The 14,819-nt window shown below is 48.0% G+C and overlaps 1 protein-coding gene across 2 annotated transcripts in view; it reads right to left on the reverse strand.

Annotated features, from left to right (window-relative positions):
* Positions 1–1,635: 1,635 nt before the first annotated feature.
* Positions 1,636–14,819, reverse strand: part of EDAR (ectodysplasin A receptor) — a 91,698-nt gene continuing 78,514 nt past the window's right edge. For both annotated transcript variants that reach the window (XM_047746529.1, XM_047746530.1), the window contains 6 exons: positions 14,470–14,595; positions 14,280–14,354; positions 13,907–13,979; positions 11,248–11,404; positions 9,887–9,947; positions 1,636–4,286 (listed from right to left, as the gene is read on the reverse strand). In XM_047746529.1, the coding sequence (XP_047602485.1) occupies positions 3,964–4,286; positions 9,887–9,947; positions 11,248–11,404; positions 13,907–13,979; positions 14,280–14,354; positions 14,470–14,595 (815 nt within the window). In that variant the 3' untranslated portion in view covers positions 1,636–3,963. The remainder of the gene's footprint in view (positions 4,287–9,886; positions 9,948–11,247; positions 11,405–13,906; positions 13,980–14,279; positions 14,355–14,469; positions 14,596–14,819) is intronic.

Here is a 14,819-nt window from a genome sequence, read left to right on the forward strand (position 1 = left end):
TTTTAGCTTTTTACTACAAAATGCAAGATGTCTTTGAAGGGCTGCAAATGCATTGAGGGAGCAGCAAAATTTCTACCCAAAGCCAACAACTCTTTCAAGCTTCTAAAAGCCATCATTGTTGCCAAAGTGAATGATTCACTAGAATTGTTTGGGGAAGAAAAGTATAAGCAAAGCCCTGAATAAAGAGATATCCTCTAATCCAAACTGGGTTCTCATGAGACTCTGCCATGTCGCCCTGGCCCACTGAGGCTGGAGGTGGAGGAGAGCAGAGCTCGTGCGCCCCAGTCAGGGTTGCAGGGCAGGTGGCCCACTGAAGTCCTTGCTGCTGAGCACCTGCAGCCCAGCTGTCCGTCCTTTCTTCACAGTTCCCCGCAGGAAGGCAGTCACTGCTTAGTATTCACACAGCAAAAGAGCCCCCCTGGAAAGTATGCTTTGACAGAACACTTCCTCTGAGGATGTTACATTGTCATAGTCCAGTCATCATGTACTTATTGTGGTTGGCAGACCAATGGTTCTTCAAAAACATTTACCCTCTAACCCCTATGTCTTAGGACCATGTGACCTCACACGGACTTCGTAGAAGTGATTAAGCTTGAGATGGAGAAATGATTCCAGATTACCTGGGTGGCCCCATGTGATCACAAGGGAAAAGAGAGGGAAGCAGGAGGGTGTCAGGGAAGGATATGTGACAAAGGAAGCAGAGGTTGGAGAGACAGGTTTGTTGGCCTGGAAGATGGAAAGGAACCATGAGCCAACAAATATGGACAGAGGCTGGAAGTTAGAACAGGCAACATTTTCTTCTGTAGCCTCCACAAGGAACGCAATTCCATTCAAACTTTGACTTGAGGACTTCTGACCTCCAGAACTGTAAGACCATAAATTCTGTTGCTTTAAACCACTAATTTTGTGGTAACATGTTACTGCAGTCGTAGGAAACAAACATACCTGTGGATATTTGCATTGTCTGGCCTAATATTTTACCTTTTGTGATTTGACTTTGTTCTTCACAGAATTAGGGTTATGACTTGCTTTGGCCAAAAGAATGAGCTAGAAGGGATGATGTGCCAGTTCTGGGTGTAAGCCTGATGAAACTTTGTATGTCCGCTCACTATTGCTCTTCTTTCATTGTCATTATTGAGGCAGGCCTAACCTAAATGATGGTCTAGGATGGGGGACTACAGAACAGAGCAACCGCGGTGAGAGTATCCCAACAGACAGCGGCCCCCGCTGAGCCATATCCAACTGAGGCCACCTTATGTCAGCTGAGATCCTTATCGACCTCTGAACTGTAGTAATAAATTGTCACTTTAAGCCACTGAATTTTGGGCATTTTAGCATTACACAGCAGGAGCTAAGTGATACATTGATGGCAACTTGGAAAACAATGCTCCAGGTGTTTATTTACACAATCTCGTTGTAATGTTTGCTTCTGTCAAACACATGACCTAGGCCATAAAAATGTAGGCAATTCATTTAGGCTGGTCACAATCCTGCAGTCTCATCATACACAGGCAATAACCAGGACCAGAGTAATCAAAGGCTTCTCCACTCACCCACCTCCTCCCTCAATCCACCCCCAGAAAGAACTCACATTGTAGCAATCTGTCGAACTCCTTTTTATTAGTTTATTGAAATTGTAAAATATAATAAGTTATATATACAAAATTAGACAAAATTATTGAAAATTAAGACTTCACTGGCTAGGACCCATAGCTCTTAGCCTCGGGTGTTCCCTAAATGTTTTTAAGGATAGCAAAACAATGCCTCTCTCCATACAGAATGGCAAGGTGGAATTCCCGGCTCTGGTCAGTGATAATCATTGTGGTCTCATTGATTTGAATTCCATAACGTAGGCTAATGTCCATCAAAATAGACTTTTCTTGGATTTGTTTCCAAATAAGTGAATGACAAAGGAATGTTTAACTCTGTAAGGATGAGCTCCCTAAAAATGGCAAGTTTAGAGTCACCAAAACGTGGCGTGATGCTGGCTGGACATCCAGCCCCATGAAATGAGGACAGGCTCTGGGCCTGGGAACAGCTCCCCCTGCTCCTTCACTGAGAATGTTGTTCTTGGGAAACTGCAGGCTGTCTCCCTGGAATGGTACTCTCATCACATGTGACATTTGCTGCCTGGTTCAGGGGGAGCCTCTCATCATCATTATCACAAAGCATGAGAAAGGGGCACTGTAGAATTTCAAAGAGGAATTAAAAGGATAATTAAGTTTTGCCATGGAATATTTAGCTTGAAGGATATACCAGATAGGTTTTGAAAAACAGCAGCAAACAGACACAGCAAATGATGATATTAAATATTCAGGACCTAATTATGATCCTATCACAGTATGTTCTACATTCGTTGGTGGGAAATTGCTTGTTGGCTCTGAACATATGACTGATTTCCTCCCCCCGAAGCATTTGCTCAGTCATGCGACTTGTAATTTTAAAAACATCGCTTTGTAATCCAGAGACTGGTTTTAATTTAGTAATAACCCATAGATCTGTCATTAGGAAGCTCAGCATGAACTCTAAATTAACCCCCTGGTATGATCACTACACTGGCTCCCACACTCTTGGCAACAGCACGTGTGGTAAGAGAATCTTCCAAGAACAATGCCAGTTTATTGAACTCTAAACATATGTCAAACAACTATAGTTACTCTGAGTTCTTCTGCTTCTAGTCTCATTTTACTTGATGACTCCCGGTATTCACTTGGATGTGCACCTTGAAGGCCTGGCATTTCCTACAGCCCTACTTTCCTGTTGCCCACCTGCACCTTACTTCCCCTGATTGCAGAGCCACAGGCTAACCTCTCCTTAGCAGAAGAGACACTGAAGCCTGGGAAGGAGAAGAAAATGGTCCAAGTTGGCACAACTAGAACCAGTTCCCTGATTCCAAGCCCAGGCCGTCCCTGTGCTGTGAGGCCCCACTTTCCTCAACTGGTTCAGAAGCTTTCATGCCTCAAGTCTCATCCACAAGTCTTGGATGCTCAGAATCTACAATTGTGCTTGGCTGAACTCTTAGGAAGTCACCATTTCTCTTTATACATACAGCAGACCACTCCTTTCTGTTTGAAGCTAAAACAGGCTGACACATCATGGATTGTGTTCTTGAGCAATGCTTCCCACAAAGGGTCAAACCTGACTAAGGATGAGAGTGGAAAGCAATTCATGTGTAATACAAAACCACCAGGTCCCAGGCCTGGAACTCATGCAGTAGAAACTGGCCACAGATTGGACACAGGTCTACCTGACTGAACAAACACACACCTTGTATATCAGTGACAGAAGGCAGACCACAGAGTGAACTCTTCCATCAGTGCCTGGAAGGGCTGTAGGAATACAGATGGCCTAAAGAACAGGCAAAGTTATCCCAAAGAAGCCACAGACAACTACCAAACCTGACACAATACATGGAGTGGGGTGTCTGCCTTTTGTAGACACGTCACCAGGCTTTCAAGCTGCTTTCCTCATGAGGCTTCCCTCCTTCATCATGCTTGGGGAGCCATCTCCTCCCTCAGAACTTCTCTCACATTTTCTTAGCATCCCCTCACCCAGACTCTTTGATGTCTTCTAGCAAGGTGGTTTGTAAACACGTCTTCTATCTCTCCCTAGGTTGTAAACTCCTTAAAGACAGGGACAGATTCTTCACCTCTGTCATCCCCACATTGTTTGGTTCGTCTGAGCACCCAGCAATGTCCCTTGAATGAGTTCATGAATAAATATTCATCCTGCCCGGTGAGGTACAGGTGGGGAGCTGGGAACATCCCAGCTTTAATGTTTTATCTTTGGTTAGATTAGAAGATGGGCCTCATTTCCTCTTGTTCCTGGGAACAGCCTAGGGCAAAGCCTGGTGACAGCAGAAAAAGCCTCAATTCTTAGCAGTCTGTTGGCAGCACTCACAGCTCCAGAGCCCTTGTTGGATCCTTGGTGCCTCCCAGGGAGGACAGCCCACAGGCCGGCTCCTCAGGATGTCGTGGGTGGTTGGGAGGCTGGGGGCACAAGCCCGGCCCACTCGAGTATGTCCGCACATAAGGACTCCACAGCATCTAGCCGCTCGATCTGCACCAGTTTTGTTAGCAGCTCTGGGATGCTGTAGCCTGCTGTGCTGATGCGGTCAAAGAGCTGCATGCCATCTGTCATGCCCCCAATCTCATCCCTCTTCAGTCCAAAGCTCTCGGCCAGGTGGCGCCATGTTTTCACAACGGCCTTCTCGGAGTTGTACGTGGAGCTGAGCATTCGGCTTGTCTTTTCAAGGCAGTCAAATGGCAGCTCTGTGGGGCTGAGACCTGCAGAGACAAAGGGCCACCATCGGAAATTGTGAATGGCAATTAACAGAAGCACAACACAATTAAAAATTATTTTTAAAACTTTAAAAAATTTTTTTTAAAATAAAACACAGATGCAGAAAACCACACAAAATAAATGCATAGCTTGAGGTTAACTACACCCAGGACTTTGCCAGCCCCAAGAGAAGCCCAAGTATCCTAACCTCAGTAATAGCCCCCTCTCCTCCTAGGAAAATAGCTGCCGCAATGTTAGAGTAATCCCCTCAATACCACTGTTAGCAGTCACCAAAGTCCTGAGCATGGGCTACCTTTAGTTGGGTGACCTTGTTTCCCCTGGAGCTACGCTGAGGAGGGAGTCAAAGGAACAGTATCACATCCCTTTATGGGGATAGCAATCACCTTTATGAAGGTACTTTCAAAGATAGCCTGAAGTTGGTGCTACCTGAGCCAAGTCACCACCATCTGATGGTTCTCAGCCTTCTCTGCACATTAGACTTACCTGGGATATTGTGGGGGGTGGGGGATGATGTATTTTCACTTTTGGATGATGGAGTAAATATGTTTTTCCCTTTTCCACCTGGTAAGTACAGCTAAAAACCCTGAATGGTATGTACAAAGCAAGCATAAAGAGACTCTATGGAGAAAAAAGAGACTGGTGGGGGTCTTGGGAGTAGAGCAATGATGCGTGACATAGTGCTGAGTTCCTTGGTTTCCTTTTGCCTCATTATCACAGACATAGAGCTGAAGAGTCCAGCAACCCAGAAATACCAATAACAAACAAAAATAACCCCAACAGAGGCCTGCTTTCTCAGCCAAAGCATTAGGAAAAGAGAAGCTCATCAAGAAGAAAACATTTATAGACAATACCCACTTGTTACAGCTGAACACCACAGAGAAAACTGTGGCCCAGTCCCCACTAAGGCCAGCAAAGGCTGTAAGAGTCTGGAGGTCCACCTTCAGAAGGCTCTAAGACTGCACCAGTTATTAAGGAAGGCCAAGTTGAGAGCCTGCCCACTCCAGTGTCTTAGTGGAGACCACACAGAGAAACAGATTCCCACCCCACCCCCCTGCCAGGAACAATAAGAAGCCCCTACTTGGGTGTCAATGAAGAGTGAGTGGGAACCTAGACATCTACCACCACAGAGATATCAGAAGAAACAAGCTACATCAGAAAGCTTAAATAAAATCCAGAGTCTCAGAATGTGACATAAATCTTCTAGTTTCAGTAGAAACCCACTCATCACATCAAGAACTAGGCAGATCTCAAATGTTCTTAATTTTATTTTTGAAAATATTTCCAAAAAGGGGTAAAGAATGTGAGGCAAGTCAGCCAAATCCTCTATTGTTGTTGATGGCTAGGAAGATCTCAAATGAATGAAAAAAGACAAAACCAGAGATAACAGAAATATTAGAATTATCTGATACATATTTTAAAGAAGTCATGATAAAAATGCTTCAACAAATAATTACATGCATGCTTGAAACAAATGAAAAAATGAAAGCCTCACAAAAGATAGAAAATATAAAGAAGAACCAAGTGGCAATGTTAGAACCACAAAAAGACAATAAATGAGATCAAAAGTTGAGTAGATAAGCTCAATGGCAGAATATGGACAGAAGAAAGAATTAGTTAACTGGATAATAGAATTGAAATTATTTATCTGGACAACAGATATAAAATAAACTAAAAAACAGAGTCCCAAGGACCTGTGGGGCTGAAACAAAAGATCTCACATTTGTGCCATGGAGGCCTAGAAGAGGAGAGAGAGGGTATGGATGAAAAAGGAAATAATGGCTGAAAACTTCCCAAACTTGGAAAGTGACATAAGCCTACAGATTCAAGAAGCTGAAAAAACTCCAAACAGGATACACCCAAAGAAATTCACATCAAGACACATCATAAACTCTTGAAAGCTAAAGACAAAGAAGTCTTGAAGGCAGAAAAAAAAAAAAATCAACACCTTACCTACAGTGGAAAAGAATTAGAAGGTCAGTGGATTTCTCATCAGAAACCTGGAGACCAGAGGAACATGGCACAGTATTTTCAACTACAGAAAGGAAAGAACTGTCAACATAGTGTCCCATCCCCAGTGAAAATAGCCTCCAAGAATGAAGGGGAAATCAAGGCAACCTCAGGATGAAGGGAAAACCAAGAATTCGTCACCAACAGAACTACCTTAAAAGAATGACTAAAAGAAGTTTCTCAACAGAAAGGAAAGCATGAAAGAAGGAACCTTGGGATATCAGAAAAGAGCATGGTAAGCAAAAATATTGGTAAACACGATAGCTTTCCTTTTCCTTTTAGGTTTTCTGAATTATGTTTGCTAGTTGAAACAACCGATGTGGTTCTGAATATATGTAGAGGAAATATTTAAGACAACTTTAAACAGGAAAGGACATAAAGGGAAGTTTTTTATATTTCATTCAAACTAGTAAAGGGATGACCTCAATCATCCTAAATTAGCTATGGAAAAGGCTATGTACTCAGAACTTATAAAGTGCATCACTCAAAACAACACCAAAATGGATTTCTAAAATATGTTCAAGTGACCCAAAGGAAAGCAGGAAAAAGAAAATAGAGAAAATGAAAAACAGAAACAAAAAAGAGTAAACAAAAAATAAAGTAGCAATCTTAAATGATAAACTAGACCCACACAAATATGCCCAAGCTGATTTTTGACAAAGGCGCAAAAGCAATTGAACAGACAAAATATAGTTTTTCCCCAAAAATGGTGCTAGAGCTACTGGACATCTAAAAGCAAAAACAACAAATGAACAAACAGCAAAACAAAATAAAACAAAAACTCACCTCAGTCTAAGTCTCACGTCTTTTATAAAAATTAACTCCAACTGATCATCGACTCAAAGGCAAAACAAAATGATAAAACTTTTTAGAAAACAATCACAGGAAAATATCTTTGTGATCTAGGACTAGGCAAAGAGATCTTAGCCTGGATACAAAAAAACACAATCTATAAAAAACACAATCTTACCAAAATTTCACCTTTCTGTGAAAGACCCTATTAAGAGAATGGAAAGACAACCTACAGAGTGGAGAAAATAACTGCAAATCACATATCCAACAAAGGTTACAGCAAAACCCTCCACAATCCATTTGGAAAATGGGCAAAAGACAGAGTGAAACATTTTACTGAAGAGGACATACAGATGGCAGTGACCTCATGAAAAGATGCTACATTAGGGAAATGTAAATTCAGACCACCATGAGATAAGAAAACATAACTATCTGAGTGACTAAAATAAAAAACAGCACCACTACCAAATGCTGGCAAGAAAGTAAAGAAACAGGATGACTCACACATTGCTGGTGGGGATGGACACGGTACAGGCACTTTGGAAAACTGTTTGGAGTTTTTTTTTTTTTTTAAGATTTATTTATTTACTTGAGAGAGAAAGAGAGACAGAGACAGAGAGAGCATGAGTGGGAGGGGCAGAGAGAGAGAGAGAGAATCACAGGCAGACTCTGTGCTGTGCCAAGCTTGGAACCCAAGGCTGGGCTCAACCCCACGACCCTGAGATCACGACCTGAGTCAAAACCAAGAGTCGGACGCTCAACTGACCGGGCCACTCAGGCGCCCCAGCAGTTTTTAAAAACACAAAACATACAACTATCATACAACCCAACAACTGTACTCCTGGGCATTTATCCAGTGAAATGATGACTTATGTTCACATAAAAATCTATTCATGGCTCTTTATAGTGGCTTTATTCATAATAGCCCCAAACCAGCAACAACCGAGATGTTCTTAACTGGATGAATGCTTCAACGAGTTGTGATTCGTTCATGATGTGGGCAGGTACTAGGGGTATGAGGAAAAATCTACAACACACAACAATCTGCATGAGTCTCCTGGGAATTAGGTGGAGGAAAAAGGGCCTTTGGCAAGAGGCCACACAGTGCTTAAGTCCACTTAATGTTCACAAAATGACAAAACTGTAGAAATGAACAGATTAGCGGTTGCCTGTGACTAAGGAGAGATCGGGAAGTGGGGGAGAGAGTGAGGCTAAAAAGGGTATCCAGAGGGATCCTTGTGGTGAAAGAAATGGGCTCTGCCTTTGGGTATCAATGTCAGTGTTCTGATTGTGACTTTCAGAGATGGTTCAGAGGGATGGTCTCATTGAGGAACACTGAGGAAAGGGTCCACGGGAACTCTCTGTATAGTGTCCTACCACCACATGTGAATCTGCTGTGATCTCAGAATTACAAGTTTAATTAAAAACAAACAAAAGAAATGGATGCCGGAGACTCACCCCAGCCAAATTACGTCAGGATCTTGGGGGCATTTGGGGGCTGGGCTGGGCAGAGGGCAAATAGTGGAAAACTCTGGGTGAGTGTCTGGGTGAATATACTATTCCCCCAGGACTGGGCACTGGTCTAAGGTTCTCTGCCTTGGTGATGTGAGGGCCCCTAAGGGTTGATAAGCACACCACACACCCCAGGCTGAGAGAGGGTGGGCAGGCACATGGGGCTCACACACTTCATCCTCCCAGTCTCACTGGAAAGTCTCCTCTTTTCTGTGGGGTTCCCGAAATTAATCTGAAAACCATTGTCCCAGGGATGGGTGCTAAAAGCCAAGACATCTTTTGGAACAGAGAAGAACTTTCCAGGGTAATGGAATGCAAACCGCAGACCATCCATCATAGGGCGGCCATGCCAGGCTTATCAGACATGGGGCATTGTTCATTTGGAGAGATGCTGTGTTTCAACAGGCAGGCAAGTTGAGGTCTTGGCCCCTGGAAGTTACCTCTGGCTAAAGGAGCACTCAGCCAGCAAGGCTTCCCCGGGCTTGGTGTGCTGGGCTCCACTTCTGTGGAGAAATGAGAGGCCCCCTGGCTCCACTCCTCCTGCCTGGGCCAGACCCAGAAGTCCAAGGAGGGATGCCCGTGAGACCAGGATCAAGTGGCCTGGTGAAGCTGGGGAGCATTCCCTAACCTCAGCGATGAGGGGTTTTGTCCCCTGGGTGAAGACAAAGGTAATTTAGAGCCTAGATTTGGAAGAAATGGGAACTGTGGATTCTGGTTTTAGGTTGAAATGCTTATATTTCTAGTCCTGCTGCCCAGACACAATGTGTAGTTGTTGTGAAACAGCCTGACTCTGCTGGCTCGGGAAGCATCTTTGAGGAGGGGAGCAGGTACCCAAGGAAAGGGCAAGGAAAGGGCCTGCTAATGACTGGGTAAGTGACTGAAAACACCAGAGCAGGGCAGTGTCTGACGGACACTGGAGGACGCCGGCTCCTTCCACTACTGTTCTCTCCTGACTCCATGGTCCCCCAGGGAGGCTCTGTCCCAGGGCTGGCTGGGTGTCATCTCCTGGTCCTGAGAGGGAAAGGGGCTTGGGGATTGCTACGGAAAAGGCCTTAAATAGTTTGATGCCAAATTCCACGTCCCTCCACACATGATGTGGGTTCGCCCGCCACTGGGATGAGGAACGTGACAAGCTGGGGGTGGGGGGTGGCCTTTCTGGTCCCCGTGGGACCTTGGGACTCCTGCCAGAGCTACCTCCTCCAAGCTGACGGTTGGGGCAAGATCCTTGGGGACATCTGGGGTACAGATCCCCAAAGAGCATGTCCATGCCTACCTTCAACGACTCCACACACATTGGCATACACGTCCAATATCTTTTTCCTTCGACTTTGAATCTATGGGAAAAGTTAAGGGAATGTTAATTTTCAGAATAAGAGAAAGTGGAAGCCCACAAAAATGCCCATTCTCCAGCCCAGTGCTGGCAGCTGCTCTCCCGACTGAGAGTCAGAAATGCTGACTGGCGCCCTCACATGACCGTCTCATCAGGAAATTCGTGCACCTTCCGTGTTCAGCTGCTCTTTAGGGTCCCCTGGACGTTCAGGCTCACAAGACACCTGGCATCAGTCTGTGTGGGAGGGTGAGTGGTGGGGACCCCAGCTGGCCAGTGGGGGCCTGAGATGCCATGGCTCTGTCTGCAGCCATCCACAGACTCTTCTCCCAGAGCCCACCGCTCCGGGTAAGGACATGAGGCCATGCAGGATCGGCACAGGAGGGGTCCTGGCTGAAAGTTTCCATGCCCCACAGGAGCTGGTACCTCTCAGAACAACTCCATAGACCTCCAGGGTCCCTGCAAGTGATGGGTGCCATGACAGATGTTCCCGGACTGAGGGCAGCGCAGAGTGTGGCATCCCTGTCCGGACCAGCTTCCCAGGCGGGGACATGTTCACCATTAACAACATTACCTAGCCGCACACTGACCTATGCTTGGATCAGGCTGCCAGTGAACCACATGCTGCATGCTCAGGCAGCCTGGGCAGTGCTGTGCCCCTCTGCCCGTGCACCCTGCCACGGCTCCTTCTGGGTGGCCTGCTTTGGGCGACAAGCTCTTTGGACCATTTTACATGCAAAATGCATATTATGTATGCATGAGTGTGTACACTCACAGTGTGTGTGTATGTGTGAGTGTATACACTCTGGGTGTGTGTGAGTGTGTATACACTGGGTGTGTGTTCATGTGAGTATGTATGCTGGTGTGTATAAGTGTGAGTGTATACACTCTGGGTGTGTGTGTGTGTGTGTATGAATACTCTGGGTGTGTGTGTATGTGTACACTCTGGGTGTGAATGTGTGTACACTCTGGGGGTGTATATGTATGTGTGAGTGTGCACACTGGGTGTATGTATATATGTGAGAGTGTGTGTGTGTGTTTTGTGGGGGTTTTTTGGTCTGCTTAGACACATGCCCATACATTTACAAAAGTTTTTTTTGTCCTATGGTATTCCAAGCAATTTTAACATTTCTCTCTTTGCTTACTAGCTTCCATTTTCTTCTATAAAGCTAGATGATACAAAGACAAGTTTCCCATTTTTTTGCTTTCAGCCCACCACCCTATCTAGGTTCCTCTGGCCTGCCTGCCTCATGCCTCTGTCTCCCTGGGCGACAATGAGTGTGCAAGGAGCAGCACTGGGGCCTCACCCCGGCTGACTTGGTGGCCGCCGACTTCTCCCGGGCCAGGTGGACCAGCGACAAGAGGCACAACTCTGGGGAGCCCTGCTTGTCAGAGGCTGGCTCCTCGTCACTATCTAGGCTCCGGCTCAGCAGCTGCTCATTCTCCGATGATGCGTCGTTCTCGCTGTGGGAACAGGAGGGTGCTTGTTAGCAGTGTCCCTGACACGTTCTCCCAGTGGGAAGATGATCGATTGGGGTGCGGGGACCAGCAGCTCCTGGGCACTAGGTGAGAGACACACACCACACCTGCTACTCCTCGTCCTCTGCTCTCCTCCCAACTAGTGACCTGGCTGCAGGGTGGCTGCGGGGTCCCCCACAGGGCTGGGGTTTATCAGGGAGGGGGACAGCATCTGCTCATCTGTCCCCCTGACCTGGCTCAGTTAAGCCTTCCCGAATAGGTCCCAGCTTCCTGTTTCAATGCAGGCCTGCTCCAAGTTCAGCCGTGGGTCTAAAGGCAAACAGGTTTATGTGGCCGGCGCAGAATCTGGGCAAGTTCTCCAGAACAATCCAAAACAAAGCTGAATGAGCCTTCCTGGAGAGCCCCCCTGTTACCAGGGGGTGACCTGCTGAAACCTGTGCACTGTGAGTGGGGTCACAGCAAGCTACGACAGGGGCCTCAGGAGCTCCCCCAGGAAGCCAGGTGGGCCCACGTTCCACCACGGCCCACCGTCCACTGCCCTAGGCACATGTGGGTTGGAGCTGAAACTCTCAAAATCATTCCAAATATCTGAAAAACAACATTCTTGTTTTAAGGCATCCTGTTCGCTTCCTGTGGTCTGGCTGACAAATTACAAAGGATTCTTTTCTAGCCACTGGGTTACGGTAATGAAGCCCGCAGTCAAGTGCAACCCTAGAGCGGGGATGCAGGTGAGGCTCAGTAAGTTCAGGGCCTCTCTCGGAGTTGGCTGGCCTGCCGCTGTCCCCACCCGACAGCAGGCTAGGAACAAAAGCACAGTTGTCCCCAGAGATTACTGACAGCCCCAGGTCCTTCCGCTAAGGCCCGAGAGCAAGCAGAGAGGACAGGATCTCTGTGCCTTGTCTTTTACAGCACGACTGTCCTGTTTTCATTTTTATTTGATATTTACATATGAAACAAGTATTATTTTTCCAAATGTTCTTCCAAGTCCCCCCTTTTCCCCAGTCCTTAGACGAAACTTAAGTCCTAGGGATACATCCCTGCCCTTTGGGTACTCTTCTCTCCTACTTTTGAGAATGAGCAAAGGCTGGAACCCAGAAGCGGGGAGGCTGCCACAACATGAGGCTGGACAGACGGGAGGGTGGAGGAGAGCCTCGTCCCGGGGAGGCACACTGCCGAGCCAGCCCCTGCAGTCCTGCCAGCCTGGCCCAGCCTGGCCCAGCCTGGGGCTCAGAAAAGGAGTCGTGGGAACAGAAACACTCACAGGAAGTGACCCCACCTAAGGGATTGCCCAGGGGGATCCACACTTTCTTTTCTTTCCCAGCACGCCCAGATTTCATGATTTAAGTCTGCTTCCTGCCCTTGCATCAGGGGTCTTGAGAGATGCTGGAGTTTTCTAAATGAGGTAACAACTTTGGAAGTGCTCAGTGAATGCCAAAGCTCTCCACGAACCCTGGATTCAGGACCCCTCCTACAAACAAAAGGCTTTGCAGGAGTCCACCCACCTTGGGAAGGTCGCAGGCCAGAGGCCAGGCCAGGAGACAGTGCTCCTCTGCTCTTTCTGTAATTAGTTTGGGGCCTCACATGGCCTCTGTGCAAGAGGCGAGACAGGGGACCGACACCATGGGGTGGATTTGTGGAACCTAAACAGGACCAAGTCCAAATGAACATCTAAGGGGGCAAAGGAAAAGTTGACTTTCCTCTGCCCTGGATATTAAAGCCAGCGCTGATTCTACATTCTAATGTGTGGTAAGTATGGAAAAAATCTCACGTGTCCCAGTTCTTCCTTAAGAGGCCTTACTTCACAAGTGTTAGTGGTTGGACTGGAGTGTGCACAATATGGGCTGTGGGGCCAGACGGCCTGGACTGGTCCCCCGGCCCTGCTGCTCCTGGATGTGCGACCTCAGAAACGTGACAGCTTCCAAACTTCAGCTTCCCACAGATCAGGGTAATATGAAGACCTTGCACGTGGGGCACTCCCAGACTTAGCATGGTGCCCAGTGGAAAATCAGTCCCAGATGTCCGTTAGCCATCATCATCACCAGCGCTGTTCGGGGTTTAGGGACACCAGTTCTGGCTTTAGCACTAGTGACACCAGTGTTGCCGTTGGCCATGGTGGGCTGCTGGAGAAGAAGGGGGTACTCTCTAGCTTCGGGTCAGCACACAGAAAGTGGGTGTTGAAGAGGAAGGCCGAGGCGGGGGGTGGCAGACAGCTGGCCCTGAAGAAAGGTGTTGACCAACTGCCCCTCACACTGCCTGGCCCCTGCTGCAGGTCAGAGGCGGCCCTGAGGCCTGGTACTCTCCTGCCTTGCTCGTCCCGGGGCCCTGCTCCCTTTGGAGCCTCCAGGCCAGTGGCCAGGCTTCTCGGGATGCTCCCCATCTGGCATGCCTACTCCCCTTTCTGCTCAGGACCCCAGGAGGATCCCTGACCTGACCTGGGGGTGGAGGGTGCCCCACCCCATGATGAGGGGCTGCTTTGGCTTGACTTACCTCTTGGCAGTCTTTACTGGAGCTGTGGTCAGCTTCTCAAATTCGTCCTTCTCAGAGAAAATCACCACACTGTCTGCACGCAAATGAGAAGATTGGGGGGTGGGGGTGGGAACTGGAGTCAGCCCCTGGCTCTGAGCTCATTCGTCCCCGCTCCCCTTCACTTCCTCTTTAGCAGGCCTTCCCAGTGACTAAGCCACACCACCCCCAGGGCCAAGTGTGATGTGGGGGCCCCGATGCCTCTCCCTGCAGCCGTGTTCTAGGTGGCATGAGAGTGCCAGCAGCTGGGAGGCCAGGCTTCTCTTGGGAGGGCAAGGGGGGCACACAACCTCCACCCTAGATGGACACCCGTGCTTTGGAGGTTCGGTTTGCAGACCTTGGGCCTCTTTCTTCTCCTCTTCCTTGCTCACTTGGGCTTCCACACTCTTCACTGGGTGGCTGGTGCAGCAGGCTGGTTGGAGAAAGGGAAGGTGTGAGGAGTCTGGCTCATGGACTGGGTAAGCCGGCAGAACCGTCAGAGAGCAAGGGTGTGCGGGGAGGGAGTGGGGGCATCGGGGGCCAGTCACCTGGAGCAGAAGGCTTCGTCTTCATGATGTAGAACATGATGATGAGCACAATGGCTATGGCCATGATGAAGATGGTGGACATGGCAATGATCAGGGCGGTGGCCAGATGCCCTTGGCCTGAGAGCTCTGCTGGAGGCAGGGAGAGAGGGCAACACAGAGCTCAGGACTCCCTACAGGCGCCCCTGAGGCCCGCAGAGTCTGCCCTCTAAGAAGACCGCAGTGCCTAAGGCAGGGGGCGCGTCTGGGGGACCCTAAGAATCCCAAATGCTTGCTTAGCCTCAGGTTTGCCTTGGCCGCCGTTTCCGGAACCCTGGCTGGTCTTAACTGAGGCTGATGACGATGCATCAGGA

Source organism: Lutra lutra, chromosome 9 (genome assembly GCF_902655055.1).
Source record: "Lutra lutra chromosome 9, mLutLut1.2, whole genome shotgun sequence".
Lineage (NCBI taxonomy): Eukaryota > Metazoa > Chordata > Mammalia > Carnivora > Mustelidae > Lutra > Lutra lutra.